The 17,416-nt window shown below is 34.7% G+C and overlaps 1 protein-coding gene across 3 annotated transcripts in view; it reads right to left on the reverse strand.

Moving 5' to 3' along the window:
• Window positions 1–17,416, reverse strand: part of LOC138713546 (uncharacterized) — a 226,985-nt gene that overhangs the window by 151,356 nt on the left and 58,213 nt on the right. For all 3 annotated transcript variants that reach the window (XM_069845713.1, XM_069845709.1, XM_069845711.1), the window contains exon 3: window positions 3,246–3,420. In XM_069845713.1, coding sequence (XP_069701814.1) covers window positions 3,246–3,420 — 175 coding nt within the window. The remainder of the gene's footprint in view (window positions 1–3,245; window positions 3,421–17,416) is intronic.

Below are 17,416 nucleotides of genomic sequence, written 5' to 3' on the forward strand. Positions count from 1 at the left end.
CGTGGAGAATAGCATCCCCTAAGGGTTATGAGCATGGTAGAACTTCCGGATTTATTTCAGCTCCTTCACGAAGTGCTCTAGATAGGTACATGGGACATACTGACTGTGATGTGGGCATTTCAAAGTTGGTAAAGGACAGGCTTAAAGCTGAGTGTGAGACCCTGCTACCAACAGAGAAGATTGTCTCAGTTATCATTGAAGAAATGGCAATAAAGGAACGGTTTATCTATGATAGGACAACTGATAAATTCATTGAAGCAGTCAATACTGCAGGGCTGTGATCTCTACCTTTTAGTTAAGGAAGTGATACATGCTGTAGAAGACTGTGGTTTCTATGTACTTAGGATAATGACAGATAATCATAGGACTAATGTTTCTATGTTTAAGCAATTTGGAGGCGGAGAACTCAAGACGTGTGTCCCTCATCCATGCGATCATAATCATAAACTTTACTTCAGTTTCGATTATTGCCATGTACTTAAGAATACCAGGTTTCAGTTCCTGGAAAGAGAACTCACGGACGGCAATGTGTAATTAGTCTTAAATATCTAAAGGAAATTTATCGATTACAGAGAGATCTGATTGCGAAGCCAGTTCGCTATTTAACAAAAAAACATGTTGAACCCAGCAACTTGAAAAAGATGAATGTCCTGTCTGCTGTTCAGATATTCTCTCCTGCTATAACGGCCACAATAGAATTCATAAAGAACAATCAGTCCCAGTTAAACTGTAAGTTTGATTCTTCAGAGGCAGATTCAACAATCCAATTTATGAAATCAATGTACAGATCTTTTATGTTTCATGATATCAGCGACAGAACTCAGCATCTTAGACAAAATAATGAAGACTGCATGCATTTTTATTCCCTAGCTGATGAAAGGCTACAATGGCTAAACGAAGATTTCGGTGAATATATTATGAAAATTCAAACTGAATCGAAGCGTGCGAAAATGAAGGGCTTAACCAATGAGACCGCAGAAGCGCTCTTGTTTTACAGTGAAATCTACAGTAGAGTGTGTGACTTTCCTGCTGCAAAACGGATTCTTTTATGTCCTTACTAGGAGATTTTCCGGAGAGCCCATGGAGGCTGTATTTAGCGCAGTCAGAATGGGAGGTGGATCTAATGACATTACAGATGCACTTACAGCAGCATGTGCCATGAAAAGGATGCTAAAATGTGGTATCATGATTTCTTCTAAAAGTGCCAACGTTGCTAGCAGGAATCAAAATTACTGTGACGAAAGCACGATCTCCAGTGCTGAATCTGCTGATGAAAATATTCTTCCAGATTACGTAACTATCCTTCTCGATAGAATTCGAGAGCCTGAATTACGGTTTTCATAAAACAGCCACTCAAGCACTGGTTTGTGGTTATTTGGTTCGTGTTGTGGATGAAAGACTAAGTTGTGACATATGTGTTAGCAACATTTCAATGTCAAATTCATTAATACCACTCATGGGACTAAGCCATAATCAAGATAGAGGAGGCCTTCGCTATCCTAAACAGTCCTTTGTAGGGCTAATAAAACATGTGCAAGAATTTGTTGAAACTGCTGTGCCAAACTGTAAGAAATCGAGCCACATATTGAAAACTATGCATAAATACTTGATTTCACCCCTTTCATAGTGTGATTTACTAAAGTGTGGTGTCTCAGGTCATCAAAAGATAGTTAGCGAAATACTCATAGTGAAATTTGTTAGGCCATTGTTAGCAAATATTGGAAAAAAAGAAACAGAAAATGTGTTCCGATATGTGTGCTACAGTAAACCACTGTCTAGAAAGGTCCTGAAACTGTGAATTATGCCAACAGGATGTGTGTTAGTTCAAATTTAGAAGATCAAGTCAAATGTAATTTTCTTGCGTGTTCGTAAAAATAATATTCAAAATAAAAAAATTGAAAGTTTTATATGTTACTGGATAATTCATACAACTCTTATACTGTACGTGATTGCGTGAAGGGGGTGTTAGCTGCTGCCATCTATGATACGCAAAATTGGCAGCATAGAGCAGGCAGTTAACAACGAGACGTTAGGCAAAGGGATCCAGACGGCGGTGATATAAATATATCACATTTCAGGTTAAGTAAGACAACAAAAAACCATAAACATTTACAAATTAAATTCTTTAATAATTTTCCACAAACTATAACCTTTTACCTTTACACACATTTGTAAAATAATTACTGAATGGTTAAAAGCAAAAGCTTATTTTACTGTAAATGAATATCTGTTATACAACATATCAGCCACTGAATTTTTTTGAAAAAAAAAAAAAAAAAAAAAAAAAAAAATTGTAATGTTTTTATATATCTTTTGACAATGCCTATTTTTTTATCCATGTATTTGATTAATGGCAAAACTAAATCTTACCTTATCTTATATAAATAAATAAACCAAAAAATAAATAAATATAATAAAACTGTGGATCCATGTTGAGTCTTTCGTACACTACTTTTAACACTTGACTATAATTAATTGATTAAATGGCGATCTTACTTGTGTTAATTATGTAAGCATGTGTGGCTTACAGCCATTTTGGTGTTACTTGACACCATCCTACTAGGCTCTGAGGATGGTGTCAAGTAACACCGAAACAGCTGTAAGCCACACATGCTTACATAATTAACACAAGTAAGATCGCCATTTAATCAATTATTTAAAACTTTGGATATATTCATGTGTATCTTATTCATTAATTGAGACAGACAGTTTAAATTTCAAAATGCTAAAGTAACACCAGGCACAAAATAGAAATACAAAAAATTGTGGTTTGGTCCATAGGCTACATTACCTTTAAATAAGGATTGCAATTCTTGTAAAAAAAATGAAATAAATAAATAAATACATAAATAAAATAAATACATAAATTAATAAATAAACAAATAAATAAAATATATAACTAAATAAATATGTAAATAAAAATAAATAAATAAAATAAAGTAGATAATCAGTCACAGTTTTATTAAAGTAGAATAAATTTCTTGAAAACATTTAGTGAAGCAAATTGTTAGCAAAAATATTAATAGTAACAAATACGAAAAAGAATCCAATAGCTTCATAAAAACATATTTCCAATACTATATCAAATTACAGAGACTTACAGCATAATTCCTTTAGTTAAATGTAAAATTTATTATGTTTGTGACAATGGTGAAAAGAAAGTAGGTTCACAATTAAAACAAAACTATAATTTTCGTATTTGTTAGGATGAGAAAGGAAAAGAGATATAATTCTGGTAAAATCACCTTCACAGTGAGTTCATGCAGACCAGTAGCCTCACACTGTTCTAATGTTGATAGCAGGGCAGAACACTGCTCAGCACGGAGCCAAGAGCTGTCATCGCCACCAGAGTGGTCTAGTTGTTTTATAGCTTGATCAAGCAAAATGCTTAACAGATCCACTAGCACATATATATTGTTCCTAGATGTGGGAAGAAGAAACTAAATTCAATTTTAAAATGCTGTATACAACTACTTAAAAATTAATATTAATTTTTTCCTTCTGCAATATGCTGTAGGTTCTTCATTTTGTTATCACTCCTCCTCTCATAAAAGAATTTTTAAGTAAGCATAGTTAGATACTCTCTTCTTGTTTCTCAACTATAGTAAATGCTTTAATCACTGTTTACCCTATACTGGGTGTTCATTTCAAAGTGTATCATGACGTCACTGTTGTTGAGTCACCGATTTGAAGCGAGTTTCAGCTTATATGTCAGAGAAGTTGCCTATTATTCAACGCGTTCAATCTGAACTTGAGAACGTGTACGGTATAACTTGAACGTCGAAGCAACAGATGGCGGTCAGTACGGTCTGTGTGCTACCAAAACCTCTTTCGAACTGTGTTTTGTGCTGGCAAGTCGTACGCAGGGTATTTGTTATCATCGGTTGCATACAGCAACATTCCACAACACAAATCAAATGCTCCGTGTCCATGTTGACCTCGAAGTTAATGTCAACAAATACGTAAGTAATCGTCTTAACCCTCTCCCCATATCCCGACAGTACGTGTTTCCAATCAGTTCACATTCCTGTACTACCGGCATTACTGTACGTATCGGTAAGTACTCTTCAGAATGAACGCCATACTTGCTAGGCAACTTCTCTGGCTCATAGGTACTACACCTCTGCGGAAGTGTAGGAAGATTGAATTCTCTAGGCTCATTGGCTAGCCACATGACAGCATACAGCGAGCCATGACACACTTTGAATTGAACACCCAGTATTTATTATTATTATTATTATTATTATTATTATTATTATTATTATTTAGACCATAGGTTGAGTAATCGAACATCATGATTTGTAACTCAATTTTAATTAAGGTTAAGATGATTTTAGAAATTATGTTTCTGCAATTAAAATTATCAATTAATTTATCATACATTAGTGTTTATAATTAACTTTCATACAAGCAAGCTAGCACTAACATAATTTTTCAGAATTTAGCTTTTCATTTTGTCTGATCAAAATTATCTTGTTTCATTTTAAATACATTCATGTTTTGGGTAAAATATTATGAAGCTATATCAGCCATTCTGGGCAAACTGGGAATTTCAATGAAAAAATTTTTTCAGAAATATTTGTTTATTATTATTATAAGATATAAATAAGGTTCAAAATTTAAATATTCTAATGTTTTATTTTCAAAAGGAAAATATTTGACAGTAAATGGACATTGAATCTAAGTGGTCTTGGCTAGATAATAGGTGCTGTTTTGTTTCCCTAAAGTTTTCAGCACTTACTCATAGAAGGATCAGCTGTTGTAAAGTATGTTTCTCAAGGAGCTATTATTGAAGAAATATTTTGGAAGTCTGCACTATTAATTCCAGAGCTCCAGGATCAAGGAACTTTTTACTCTGTACTATATTCTCTCTGACATTTATTTTCAGTAGTATGGATTAATAACAATTTTAATCTTACAGTTCAAGTGAATATTTTGACTGACTTAGAAATGTTACAATTGTTTTGAAACTGGAAAAATGAAAGACATTAACTCATCTGTAACATTCGTGACAAAATGTGTGTTACATGTGTGAAGAAACAGCTGTAAATATTTATCAATTAGGTTTTTGTGAACTAACTGGATGCTATGAGATGTGGAGTTTTTCATATAAACACTATGAGAATTAATATCTTTCTGCTTGAGGCAGAGACCTCAGTTTTACACTTTTTGTTAGTAAGACGTGAAGTGAGTTCACAAATCTTCTAACATTCGTGATGGAGCCTTTTCTTTATTTTCTGCTATAATAATACATTTTATTCAACAACTTTTTTTCTGCAAATCTGGCTTTCAGATATAGCTCTAATTGAACCTGTGTCTGGTATGTTCCTGGGTAGCTTTGTCGGTAGAGCATTGGTGCACTCAGCCAAAGGTCCTGTGTTCAATGTCTGGCCGTGAAACAATTTTTCCATTGAAATTATTCAACTTTCTTTATGTATAATGATATTGATATTTTAAATTGATTCTAATAATAAAAGTTGACAAAAGTCATTTCATTTTCAATACCATATATAGAGTTTGAAAATAGTAAAAATGTAACATCTGTGTGACAAGTGGAATGGCTGATATATCCAGGTAGCCTACTATATGAAATTCTAATAAAATACGGATAATTTTTACAGGCAGTACATGGATAAATGACAAAATAATATTAGTACAATAATTATACAATTTGCAATTTGTTAAATGTAAAGGTAGTAGATATAAAATTTAAGCATCCAATGTTTACATTTATATTTTAGAAATTGTTAAAAACCATCAGGCATGAATGTTATACGATGAAAGAGTAATGGAACGGAGAACAATTCTCTCCGGCGCCGGGATTTGAACCCGGGTTTTCAGCTCTACGTGCTGATGCTTTATCCACTAAGCCACACCGGATACCACCCCGGCATCGGACAGAATCGTCTCATCGTATGATGATGCAGAATATCTGCATGGAAATATCATATGTACTTTGGTACATTAAAATAATATATATGAATGTTATAGTTTATGCAACGAATCAATTGAGTGAAGAATATCCAAATTCCTTTCTGACACATTCTCAAAGAGCATTCCATGCTAAATCTACAATGACTTTCAGAAAAATTCTATTTTAAAACAATAATATGTTACTGAACTTGGAATATATAGTTACAATATCACTTACTTTGAATAAACAGTGCTTAAAGTTGTCTAATATTAATCTTCCTTACCTTCATCCAATTTTAATTAAAATTAAGTAAAAAACACTCGGCTTATTGAGAATTTAATGCTGAATTCAGCTGTATACGTTAAATTTATGTAGAATAATTCCTTAAAAATCTGTGTAGGAAAATTTAAACATAATAATTTCTATACATCTTGATTACACAACTTTTAACACTATATCACTTCGGAAAACGTATTATGTGTCTTTCACGTATTAAATTTTAAATTAATTACATCGTTAACATGTTTCAGCTTGCTATTGGCCATCTTCAGAACTGGTTGTTGCTGGTCTCGGCACCTTTTGTTTGTGTTTCCTGTGAGGGTGTGTTTGTGTAGTTAATGTGGAGTCAAAGAGTGTGTGTGTTCTGAAATTGAGTTGTGTGTTGAGAATTTCATTTGGATGTGTTTTTCTGTGTCTGTATATTTCGTATTATTCTAGTGTGTTTAGTTTCTGGTTTTTTGGTTGGATGTGTAGAATTTCCATGTCTGTGTTCATGTCTCTGTAAGTGTGGTTAGCATTTGTGATGTATTCTGCATATGTAGAAGTGTTTTGTAATTTTGTTATGGTTGTGATGTGTTCTTTGTAATGTGTTTGAAATGATCTGCCTGTCTGTCCTATGTAGAAGTTGTTGCAGGTGTTACATTTGAGTTTGTATACGCCTGTGTGGTTCTATTTGTTGACTACAAAGAAGAGCTAAACACAATCAAATACATAGCACAAGAAAACAGATACAACTCCAATATAATAGACAACATAATATGAAAGACAAAATATAATCACAAAAAACATAAGAATACACCACAAACACAAGAAAACAAAAACATACGAAAACAAAAACACACACAAGATTGCAACCTCATTCAAGAAATTAAATTACAACATCACATAAAGAACAAATAATACTCTACAAAAACATCAACACACAAACAACACAAACAAACAAATACAACCACACAGGCATATACAAATTCAAATGTAACACATGTAACAACTTCTACATAGGACAGACAGACAGATTATTTCAAACACGTTACAAAGAACACATCACAGCCATAACAAAATTACAAAACACTTCTACATATGCAGAACACATCACAAATTCTAACCACACCTACAGAGACATCAACACAGACATGGAAATTCTACACATCCAACCAAATAGCCAGAAACTAAACACACTACAACAATACGAAATATACTACCACACAAAAACATATCCAAATGAAATTCTCAACACACAACTCAATTTCAGAACACACACACTCTTTGACTCCACATTACACTACACAAACACACCCCCACAGGAAACAAACAAAAGGCGCCAAGACCAGCAACAACTAGTTCTGAAGATGACCGATAGCAGGCTGAAACATGTTAAAGAAGTAATGTAAAATTTAACACGTGAAAGACACATAATGCGTTTTCCGAAATAATAATTTCTGAAAAAATAGCACAATGGAAAAGAGAGACGAATCTCACAAAACGATCTTATTTTAATAGCATAATTTTGTATTTTATTAACATAAAGAATGATAATGAAAGTGATAAATGTCATTTAACGAAATATTAATAATAATATTATAAATATTGTAATTGAAGAGTAATCATAATTTATTTTGACTGTGAAAAATTCACAAATATCTAGGAGAATATGAATCAGAAAATTGAAATTCAGAGCCCATCTGATTAGGAAACTAAATAAACTGAACTGAACATTACATAAACAAACCGAAATTAATAACACTGGTCTGCATTTTGAAACTTTTTTTGTTGTTTTGCATCTGATATGCGATTCTTAATGCATTTTTTTTGTGCTGAATTCGAAAATAATCTCCAATTGTTTCCAACATGTCAGGTTTTCATACAAATAATAAAGATGTGAATAAATTCTAATAAATTAATTACTAATTAGAAATGAAGTTATAGCTTTGTGAAATGTCATAAAAATTATTTTCAACGAGAATTTTGTGAAAAAAAAACTAGGTTACAATTTGCTATTAACCATTAACAATCACATTCATAACCTTCTCTCAATTATTATTATTATTATTATTATTAAACACTTTCCCTAAACAGGCATTGCCTAGAAGACAAAGTATAGGCCTTACCATTTACGAAAACAACATTTTGAATAGTACATATTACATGGATAATTTGTTACGAATATAAAACCAATGCAAGAAAGAGAACAAGAAAATACTGTGCAATGTCTTATAATATGAAGTGATTTCTTAACAATGCAATCGAACCTTTCAATACAAGTAAACAAATATTGGTGATTATAAATGAAGGCAAATGAAAAGCCTTGCAAAAATCAACAAATTGTTTCGGAATGGATCCTCTTGCTCCGACCATCAAGTCTATTACTTCTGTTGTAGTTGATATTTCTCTTGATAATATGGGATTGTTAGCTCATAAATTGTTTTTCCTTATGGACATCTTGTGGTTGGCTCTTGCAAGTCTCGAAACAAATTGTAGGGTCAATTATAAAACCTGTCCAACGGTCCTGAAAGCGATATCTATCCTACGACTGCTGCCGGTGGTTGATAGACCATGAACCTCTTCGAAAACAGCAAACCCAGTATTACACAGTGTTTGAGCAATGGCGCTTCTTACTTTGTGGTGTCTGGTATTGCGCAAAGCCTTGCCATGCGGGCAAGAACCAAGGACTTATGGAAGAGTTTCTATCTCAATGCTGCAATGATGGCAGGAGTTGTTGTCCATGGTCTTTCCTGATATGGCACGAACTGCTGCTATGTTACCAGCCATCTTCAAAGTCACTGCATGTTAGACCTTTATGATGAGTTATCCAATTATTAGCAGGGGATGTTCAAAGCTGTTTTCTTTGTGGGACAGTTCACACAATTTCTTGAATTCAAGATCCCGTAATCTTGATCTAACTTTCCATACATCAAGGAAACCGGTAGAAGGTGAAGTCTACTCAGTCTATACTCTCTTAAGTAAGGTCTCCGTTAGTTATTATAGACCTATTCGAATTGGCCTACTTGTGGAGAGTGTGTAGGGAATTGAGGTGTTGTAATACAGGTTCACATAGAGATCAAAAGAGTCTGAGTCCTTTAATCTTCCTGTAACTATAGATCACGCTATCTGGGTGGTTGGAAGGAAGTTGTAGAATTTTTTTAAGGATACTCCGGATCATATTATCTGAGTCTTCTAGGAATTTAAGGGGAATCCATTCTAAAGGGATCGTTTGGAAAGGGTAAATGAGTCCAATTTAGTCTATTAACATTCTATTTTTTATTACCTACTGATTCAATATTCAATTCTTCTGTTATTTCATCATCCTTTATTCTATCCAATCTTGTACAGCCTTTAATACTTCTGAGGAATCTGATTTCTGCCAATGGAATTTTACTTATTTGTCTTTGAGTTGGTACCCAGGTTTTGCTGCCATAAAGCAATGTGAGTAATGCCATCACCTTACAAAACTTCATTTTAGTCTCCTTCCTAATTTTATTTCTAAAATTTCGCTGTATGGTCTCACATATTGCTTGAAATTTACTAACCATATATTCAATGTCTCTGTTACATTTAAAACTTATTTTATAGCCAAGGTATTTAAAATCAGGCACTTGTTTCAAAATTTCATTTTATATTACAATCTTGGATCTAACTGGGTATTTTCCGTTAAAGGTCATTATTTTCATTTTTTTCAAATTGAAATTTTAAAATTATAGGCTTTACATTAATTATTTAAAAGGTACATGGACTTTTGTAAATTATTTTAATTTTCTCTAATTATTATTTGATCATCCTCAAACAGAAGAGCATTTATATAAATGTCCACACCTGTGGAGTAATGGTCAGCGCATCTGGCCGCGAAACCAGATGGCCTGGGTTCGAATCCCGGTCGGGGCAAGTTACCTGGTTGAGGCTTTTTCCGGGGTTTTCCCTCAACCCACTACGAGCAAATGCTGGGTAACTTTCGGTGCTGGATTTTTATTTTAGTGGGTTATTTTACGACGCTTTATCAACAGTTTAGGTTATTTAGCGTCTGAATGAGATGAAGGTGATTATGCCGGTGAAATGAGTCCGGTGTCCAACACCGAAAGTTACCCAGCATTTGCTCATACTGGGTTGAGGGAAAACTCCGGAAAAAACCTCAACCAGGTAACAACTTGCCCCGATTGGGAATCGACCTGAGCCACCTTGTTTCACGGTTAGATGCACTAACCGTTACTCCACAGGTGTGGACTTGGTGCTGGATCCGGGCTCATTTCACTGGCATTATCACCTTCATATCATTCAGATGCTAAATAACCTAGATATTGATACAGCATCGTAAAATAACCCAATAAAATAAAAATAAATTTATATAAATAACAGCTTATAATTTAATTCCTGGAACTATTAAAATTCTCAATTTCTTTTAAAATATGGTCAAAAAAAAATATATATATAATTTGAATTGGCAATGGAAATTACGGGAAAACGGCTGAATGGATTTTAATAAATGGCCCCTCATTTTGAAGCTTGTAACCCAAAGTTTTTCAGAAAAATAGTAGTTTTCGGTGAAATATCAATTTTCCTACATCATTTTTTTATTTTCCAGAATCTATCTGTCATTTGTTTTGAGAAATATGGTTTTTTCAGTATAAAACAAAACACAAACGCACTACAATAAACAATATCACACGAAGGCTGCGACCTGCAGGATAGCTGACATTTTTAGTGTTCGTATGGCTCAGATTCTCTGACATAATGCCAATATGTCGATCTTCATTTGTGTAACTTTTTCAGAATGTTTATGTAATATTGGTTATTAAAAATTTCAAGACTTGCTAAAAAGAATTTACAGGTCAGATTCTCTGGTGTGTAATTTTCTGAGTACAGCTGTCTGTGTATTGGATATTAAAAACTAGAAAACTTAAGAATGCTTGGTAACATTATTATCATTTAAATGAAAATATTATTATAGTGAATGCCATGATGTATTTGTCACTAATTAGGGCTATACAGATTAATGCTTTATTGATGATATGAAAGTGAAACCTTTTGTTGATGATATGAAAGTGAAACCTTTTGGGGTTATATAAATAGGCGTAGAGAATATCTGAAGTTAGATATTCATTTCTGTAATATTTACTGAGTGATGGCTATATAGTGGTCTATAGAAAACTTATGTAAGGTAACAATATTGTTATTATTAATGAAATATTTTTACACTTATTAATCAAGTGGTATAGGTCTTTTCAATATATTTAATAGCAGTGTGGTGTAGATATTTAAAGCTGAAAGTTAGAATTTATAAAACAGTTATGCTACCAGTTTTCTTTATAATTGTGAAACTTGAACTCTCACTTTGAGAGAGGAAGTGAGATTAAGGGTGTTCGAAAATAAGATGCTTAGGAAAATATTTGGGGCTAAGAGGGATGGAGTTACAGGAGAATGGAGAAAGTTACACAACGCAGAACTCCATGCATTGTATTTTTCACCTAACATAATTAGGAACATTGAGATGGCAGCACATGTAGCACATATGGATTAATTTAGAAATGGATATAGAGTATTAGTTGGAAGACTTGAAGGGAAAATACATACCTTGAGGAAGGCAGATGTACAGTAGATGGGAGGATAATATCAAAATGGATTTGAGAGAGGTGGGGTATGATGGTAGGGACTGGATTAATCTTGGTCAGGATAGGGACCGATAGTGGGCTTATGTGAGGGCACTAATGAACCTCCAGGTTCCTTAAAAGCCATTTGTAAGTAAGTAAGTAAATGATATAGATATTTACATGTGTGATTCTCTTCAGTATTGTCTGGAGGAAGTGTAAAAATTATAATGACTAAGGAAAGACCAAAAAATATTACTTACTGATAAAATAAGAGGCCTACAAAATGTTGTAGTGTCCCGATCAATTTAGCAAGATCTCTTGGCAGGATAAAATGATTCTACCGTCTACAGTTCAAGGTAGTTCACGAAACATGCAGCAACTATACCAAGACGCTATGTCTATTGTTGGAAAGCATGGCAGATCTGATATTTTCTTAACTCTCACCTACAATCCGCAATGACCTGAAATAGCTACTGCTTCACTCCCACTGATCGTTCTGACATTGTTACTTGTGTTTTCGCATTGAAACTCAAGAACTGAAGATGTATAAGTCAATAAAATGTATTTAGCATATAGAAAACCATTCAGAGGGTTATGTTTCATTATTATGGAAGCAAATAACTTTCAAAATGTCTGGTATTCTTCATTGGAAATAAATTTTAAAAAATTTTATTTGAACTTCTAATGAACTTAGTTTGCAGCATTTGCTGCACAAGCCACTAGTATATATTAAACAGAGTGGGTGATAGACTGCAACCTTGTCTAAGACCTACATACGTTAAAATCTGCTTATTTATTTTATTCCAGTTTCTATTATTATATTTGTATTTCAACATAATCTCCTTATAACTGAAATTAAATTTGCTGGGTAGTCTTCTTTTCCTAGTATTTGCCAAAATTTCGATCTATACTCTCTATTAAATGCTTTATCATAATCTATGAAAGCCATATGTGTTTCTAAACTGTTTTTTCTCTCCTTTGTTCTATCATCTGATTAATAATAAATATATTGTCTGCACAATAGTCCCTTTCTAAAGCCGTTCTGCTGTTCTCTTCAATATTTTTTATTCTATTATTTTTGCATATATTTTATATTCTGCGTTCATGAGACTTATTCCTCTTAAGTTTTCGCAATTATCGCGATCTCCTTTTAAATATACAGGGTGATCTGATTGAATATGGATAAAATAAAAACACTGTAAAACATTTACTACTAAACTTTGTGCATACAACACTGAAAAACGGGAGATTCCTCAGAGCTCAACATAACCCTCATTGCGTACCCTGCACAACTCATAACAGTGATGCAATTCAGCCGATGTCCACTGTAACATAAGAAGGGTGATTTGTTGAAAAGCTTGAGTAATTTTTACTCTTAGATCATCAATGTTCCTGGGTTTCTGTGAATAGACAATGTCTTTAACAAAACCCTACATGAAGAAGTCAGGAGGGATTATATATGGGGAGTTTGGGGACCAAGCCAAGAGATAGCTGCTTCTTGTACTGGGTTTCGCCTGCGACCTCCTGCATGTTATTTAACACAGAACTTATTTCTACAAATGTTCGATATCACACATTATGGAATCATATTCAGGTACATTACGCACACCATACTAACATCGAAATTCCCTTTGAACTCTTTTAATATTCTCAAATTTAGCATACCAAAGAACACAGTGTGCCTGCTGTTGATTTGTAGTAGCCATTTTAATCATCTACGATTTTCATTTGTCCTTTCAGATTATGCATTGTTGATTGTCATATATGAAAACTCTCATTTTTTAATCATAATATAACTAGCAAGAAATTTTTCCTACTGTCATAATAGCTTTATAATAATATGAAAGATGAGTGGAGTGGAGAAAAATTCTCTCGGACTCGAACCTGGGTTTTCAGCTCTACGTACTGATGCTTTATCCACTAAGCCACACCAGTTTCCAGTTACGATGCCAGACTGCATCCTCTCAATTTAAGTTCCACCTCTTAGTTTCCCTTTAATGGCCAACCCTCATGCACTGTGTCACAGATGTGTGACAGTGGTACAATGTCCAACACACTATGTGCAGAGGTGCACTCATTACGAGTGACTAAGTGGTCGGGATCCGACAATGAGTGCCATCTTAAATCACTAAGTGAATATTTACGCATATCATATTATTGTGGTGTACCGAAGTACATATGATATTTCTGTGCACGAATTCTGCGTTATCATATGATGAAGGATGGGTGGAGCAGAGAAAAATTCTCTGCAGCACCAGAACTCGAACCCTGGTTTTCAACTCTATGTGCTGACGCTTTATCCACTAAGCCACCTGCTCCACCCATCATCCTTCATCATATGATAACGCAGAATTCCTGCATGGAAATATAGTATGTACTTCGGTACATCACAATAATTTATAGTAATAAATTAATATTATCCATACCCAAACAGATCAGACTGTATTCTTAACTGAAGCTGTTGACCAAGAGTCGGAGATTTCGCAATTTTTCCAACATTTGTTAATTACATGTAGAATTCGCAATTTACATATGATATCACTATATTTTATGAGTTCTGCATTCACATTATCCAATGCAGGTGCTATTCGTTTTTTTAGAGAGAGAGAGAAGAGAGAGAGAGAGGGGGGAGAGGGGGAGAGAGGGAGAGGGAGGGGGAGAGAGAGGGAGGGAGATAGGGAGGGGAGGGAGAGAGGATGGAGAGAGGGAGGGTGAGAGAGGGAGGAGGGGAGAGGGACGGAGAGAGAGGGAGGAGTGGAGAGGGAGGGAGAGAGAGGGAGGGGAGGGAGGGGGAGAGAGGGAGGGGGAGAGGGAGGGAGGTAGATGGGGAGGGCAGAGGGGGAGAGAGAGGGAGAGAGAGTGTGTTAGTGGGTCAACTTCTATTAAATTACAATAGTCAACAGCATTTTTTGTGCCGACAAACAGAATGCTGATTATTACCAAGTCTGATGCGCTGATTACGAATCTGTAATCAGAGTTTTTCCATCACGTCAGGTTTCCGAGCACTGCAACAATGTTGTATTTTATGAAGTAACTAGGTATTATTAATTGCCTGTGGAATTTTTAATATTGATGCAATCATAATGAAAATTGTGTGTACATGTAAATCATTAAATAGAGTTTGAACTTCTGTGTGTCTGTAGTATAGATGGTAGCCGTGAGGGGTGGTTCGCGCAACAATAGCAAAGATGGTCGATCACCTGTTTGTTCGCGAACAAACTGCACGCTATGAAATGTGGAATTCCGTTGTTTTCGTTAAGAGCTGGTGCCATACGGAGAAAGGAATGAATGCCACAACCTGTCCAGAGACAATAAAGAATTTGATGCATGGATTCGGGGCATTATCACCAATGCCCCACGCAACTTCCTCCAGAAGACTGTGGATTCCATTACCGGCTGCTTGAGGAAACTGGTGGAAGCCACAGGAACCTATGTTTAATTTCGATGTATGCATACGTATTCCCATTTAACAAGGTACACATGAAATAAAATTCAATAATTTAGCTTTATAAATATAGAATTTATACACATTTTTCAATGCCTAGTATACATGTACCAAGTCCATCTTCACGTGACACATCTGAATCATGGTTTGTTGATACTTGAAAGAAAATATAGACTTACAGGGTGCCTGGTAATGAAAACAGAGACAGTCAGTCTGTATTTTGTTTAGTTCGGGTGTAGAGGTTTTGTTAGTAGTGTGAACTGTTCTATGTGAAATGAAATGAAGAAGCAAAGGCATAGTTGTAAAAACTTTCCGAACCAATGGTATGGCGTGAACAAAAGAACCACGAAGATGAATTTATTTCTGCTTAACCAATGTTACTGGATTTTCTTAAAAAAAAATAAGAGACTCATTCAGTTTCCTAATCTCCCATGGATCGTACTATTATAAAAGAGTGAGATACAGCTTAAACCAGGGGCGTATTTTGCGGACTACCGGGGCTACCGGCGGTAGCCCAAGGAAATTACAAAAGAAAAAGTTTATAATATAACATAATGTAATAATTTTGTATTATTAGTTTTACCATAGTAATTAAAATTAAAGTAATTGTTAGATTTATATGTGCTCTCTGCTCTCGAAAAGAAACAAGTTGTCAAGGCGGCATCGCTGGAGAAACCGCTTGCTACGTGAGGTAGCCTATGACCGTTTCGCTCAAGCTGTCCTTCGCACAACTGCCCGTCCCCCCCGCTCCCTCCTGTTTCCATCGTGCACTGTAGGCGGACGAGTTGCCGCTCTCATGATTGGTTTCTTCGCAGGGCGAAGCAGCAATACGCTTAGTACGCTAGCTCATTAATGTGATTGTGTTCTTGCAGTGCATTATTTTAAATCTGTGATTTGTTCGAGTGTCTAAGAGTTATATTAATTGTGAATTATTAAGTTTTTAATTTCCCAATTAAGTTATATTGTGAAAAATATGGCAGAACAAGTTTCTGGAGAGGTTTGTGTTGAAAATGACTGTGTAATAGAAGGTTTATTAAAAGTGCCTTTTAACCATCGTACATAACAACGAGAAAGTTGAAATTGTGAAAATGGAAAGACCAACTCCTGAGTTAAATTTGTCCATGGACGTAAAAGAAAAACAGCGTGAGTACACACGCCATTTCACTTCAACATCATATGGTAAGTGGAATTGGTTGTGTGGTACTTCTAAACTGTCTAAACTATTTTGCTGGCCATGTTTGTTATTTAGCCGCGAAACTAATGTGTGGTCAAAAGAGGGGTTTTCTAATATGAACTCCCTTCGAACGGCAGTCGTAGATTACGACAAATCAAAAGCTCATATTTGTAGTAGCATGAACTTTGCAAACTTTGGGAAGACAAGAATTGATTTACAGCTAGATAAGCGAAAAGCTCTACACATCAACCAACACAATGCTCTTGTGAAAAAGAAATCGGGAGATTTTACTGCATCTTATTAACGCAGTCTGCTTTCTAGGAAAACAAGAATTGGCTTTTCGGGGTCGTAACGAGTGTGTGGAATCAGACAATATAGGAAATTACATTGAATATTTAAGTTCCTTAAGTGAATTTGACCATTTACTGGCCAATCATCTTGAGAGTTCAACAGTATTTCGTGGTACTTCTCTCGCAATTCAGAATGACTTAATATTTGCTATAAGTGGGGTTATGATAAAGAACATAAAACCTTTTGTGGCCATTGTTGTTGATGAAACAAGTTACAGCTCTAATCAGAGTCAATTGTCCACTGTTTTAAGATACGTCGACAGTACTGCCAATGTTCAAGAACGGTTTATAGGATTCACAAATGTCAGTTCGGACAAAACTGCTGCTGCTTTGTTTCAGCATGTGGAAGGTGTTATAGTAGAATACAATGTCGGCAATAAGTTAATTGCACAGACATACGATGGTGCTTCAGTTATGGCGGAAAATATTAATGGCTTAAAAACAAAAGTTCAAGAAAAGTATCCTCAAGCACTATTTGTCCATTGTTACAGCCATGTTCTCAATTTAGTTTTGTAACAAACTACTTCATCCATTCCAGAATGCCGCATTTTTTTCAAAACACTGTCGGGTTTAGCTGCATTTTTCTCATCATCTCCTAAAAGATCAGAAAACTCAAGGAATTTATGAACAAGAAACTCCCAAAAGTAGCACCAACTAGATTGAATTTTACATCTC

The sequence above is a fragment of the Periplaneta americana genome, chromosome 14, assembly GCF_040183065.1.
Source record: "Periplaneta americana isolate PAMFEO1 chromosome 14, P.americana_PAMFEO1_priV1, whole genome shotgun sequence".
Classification (NCBI taxonomy): domain Eukaryota; kingdom Metazoa; phylum Arthropoda; class Insecta; order Blattodea; family Blattidae; genus Periplaneta; species Periplaneta americana.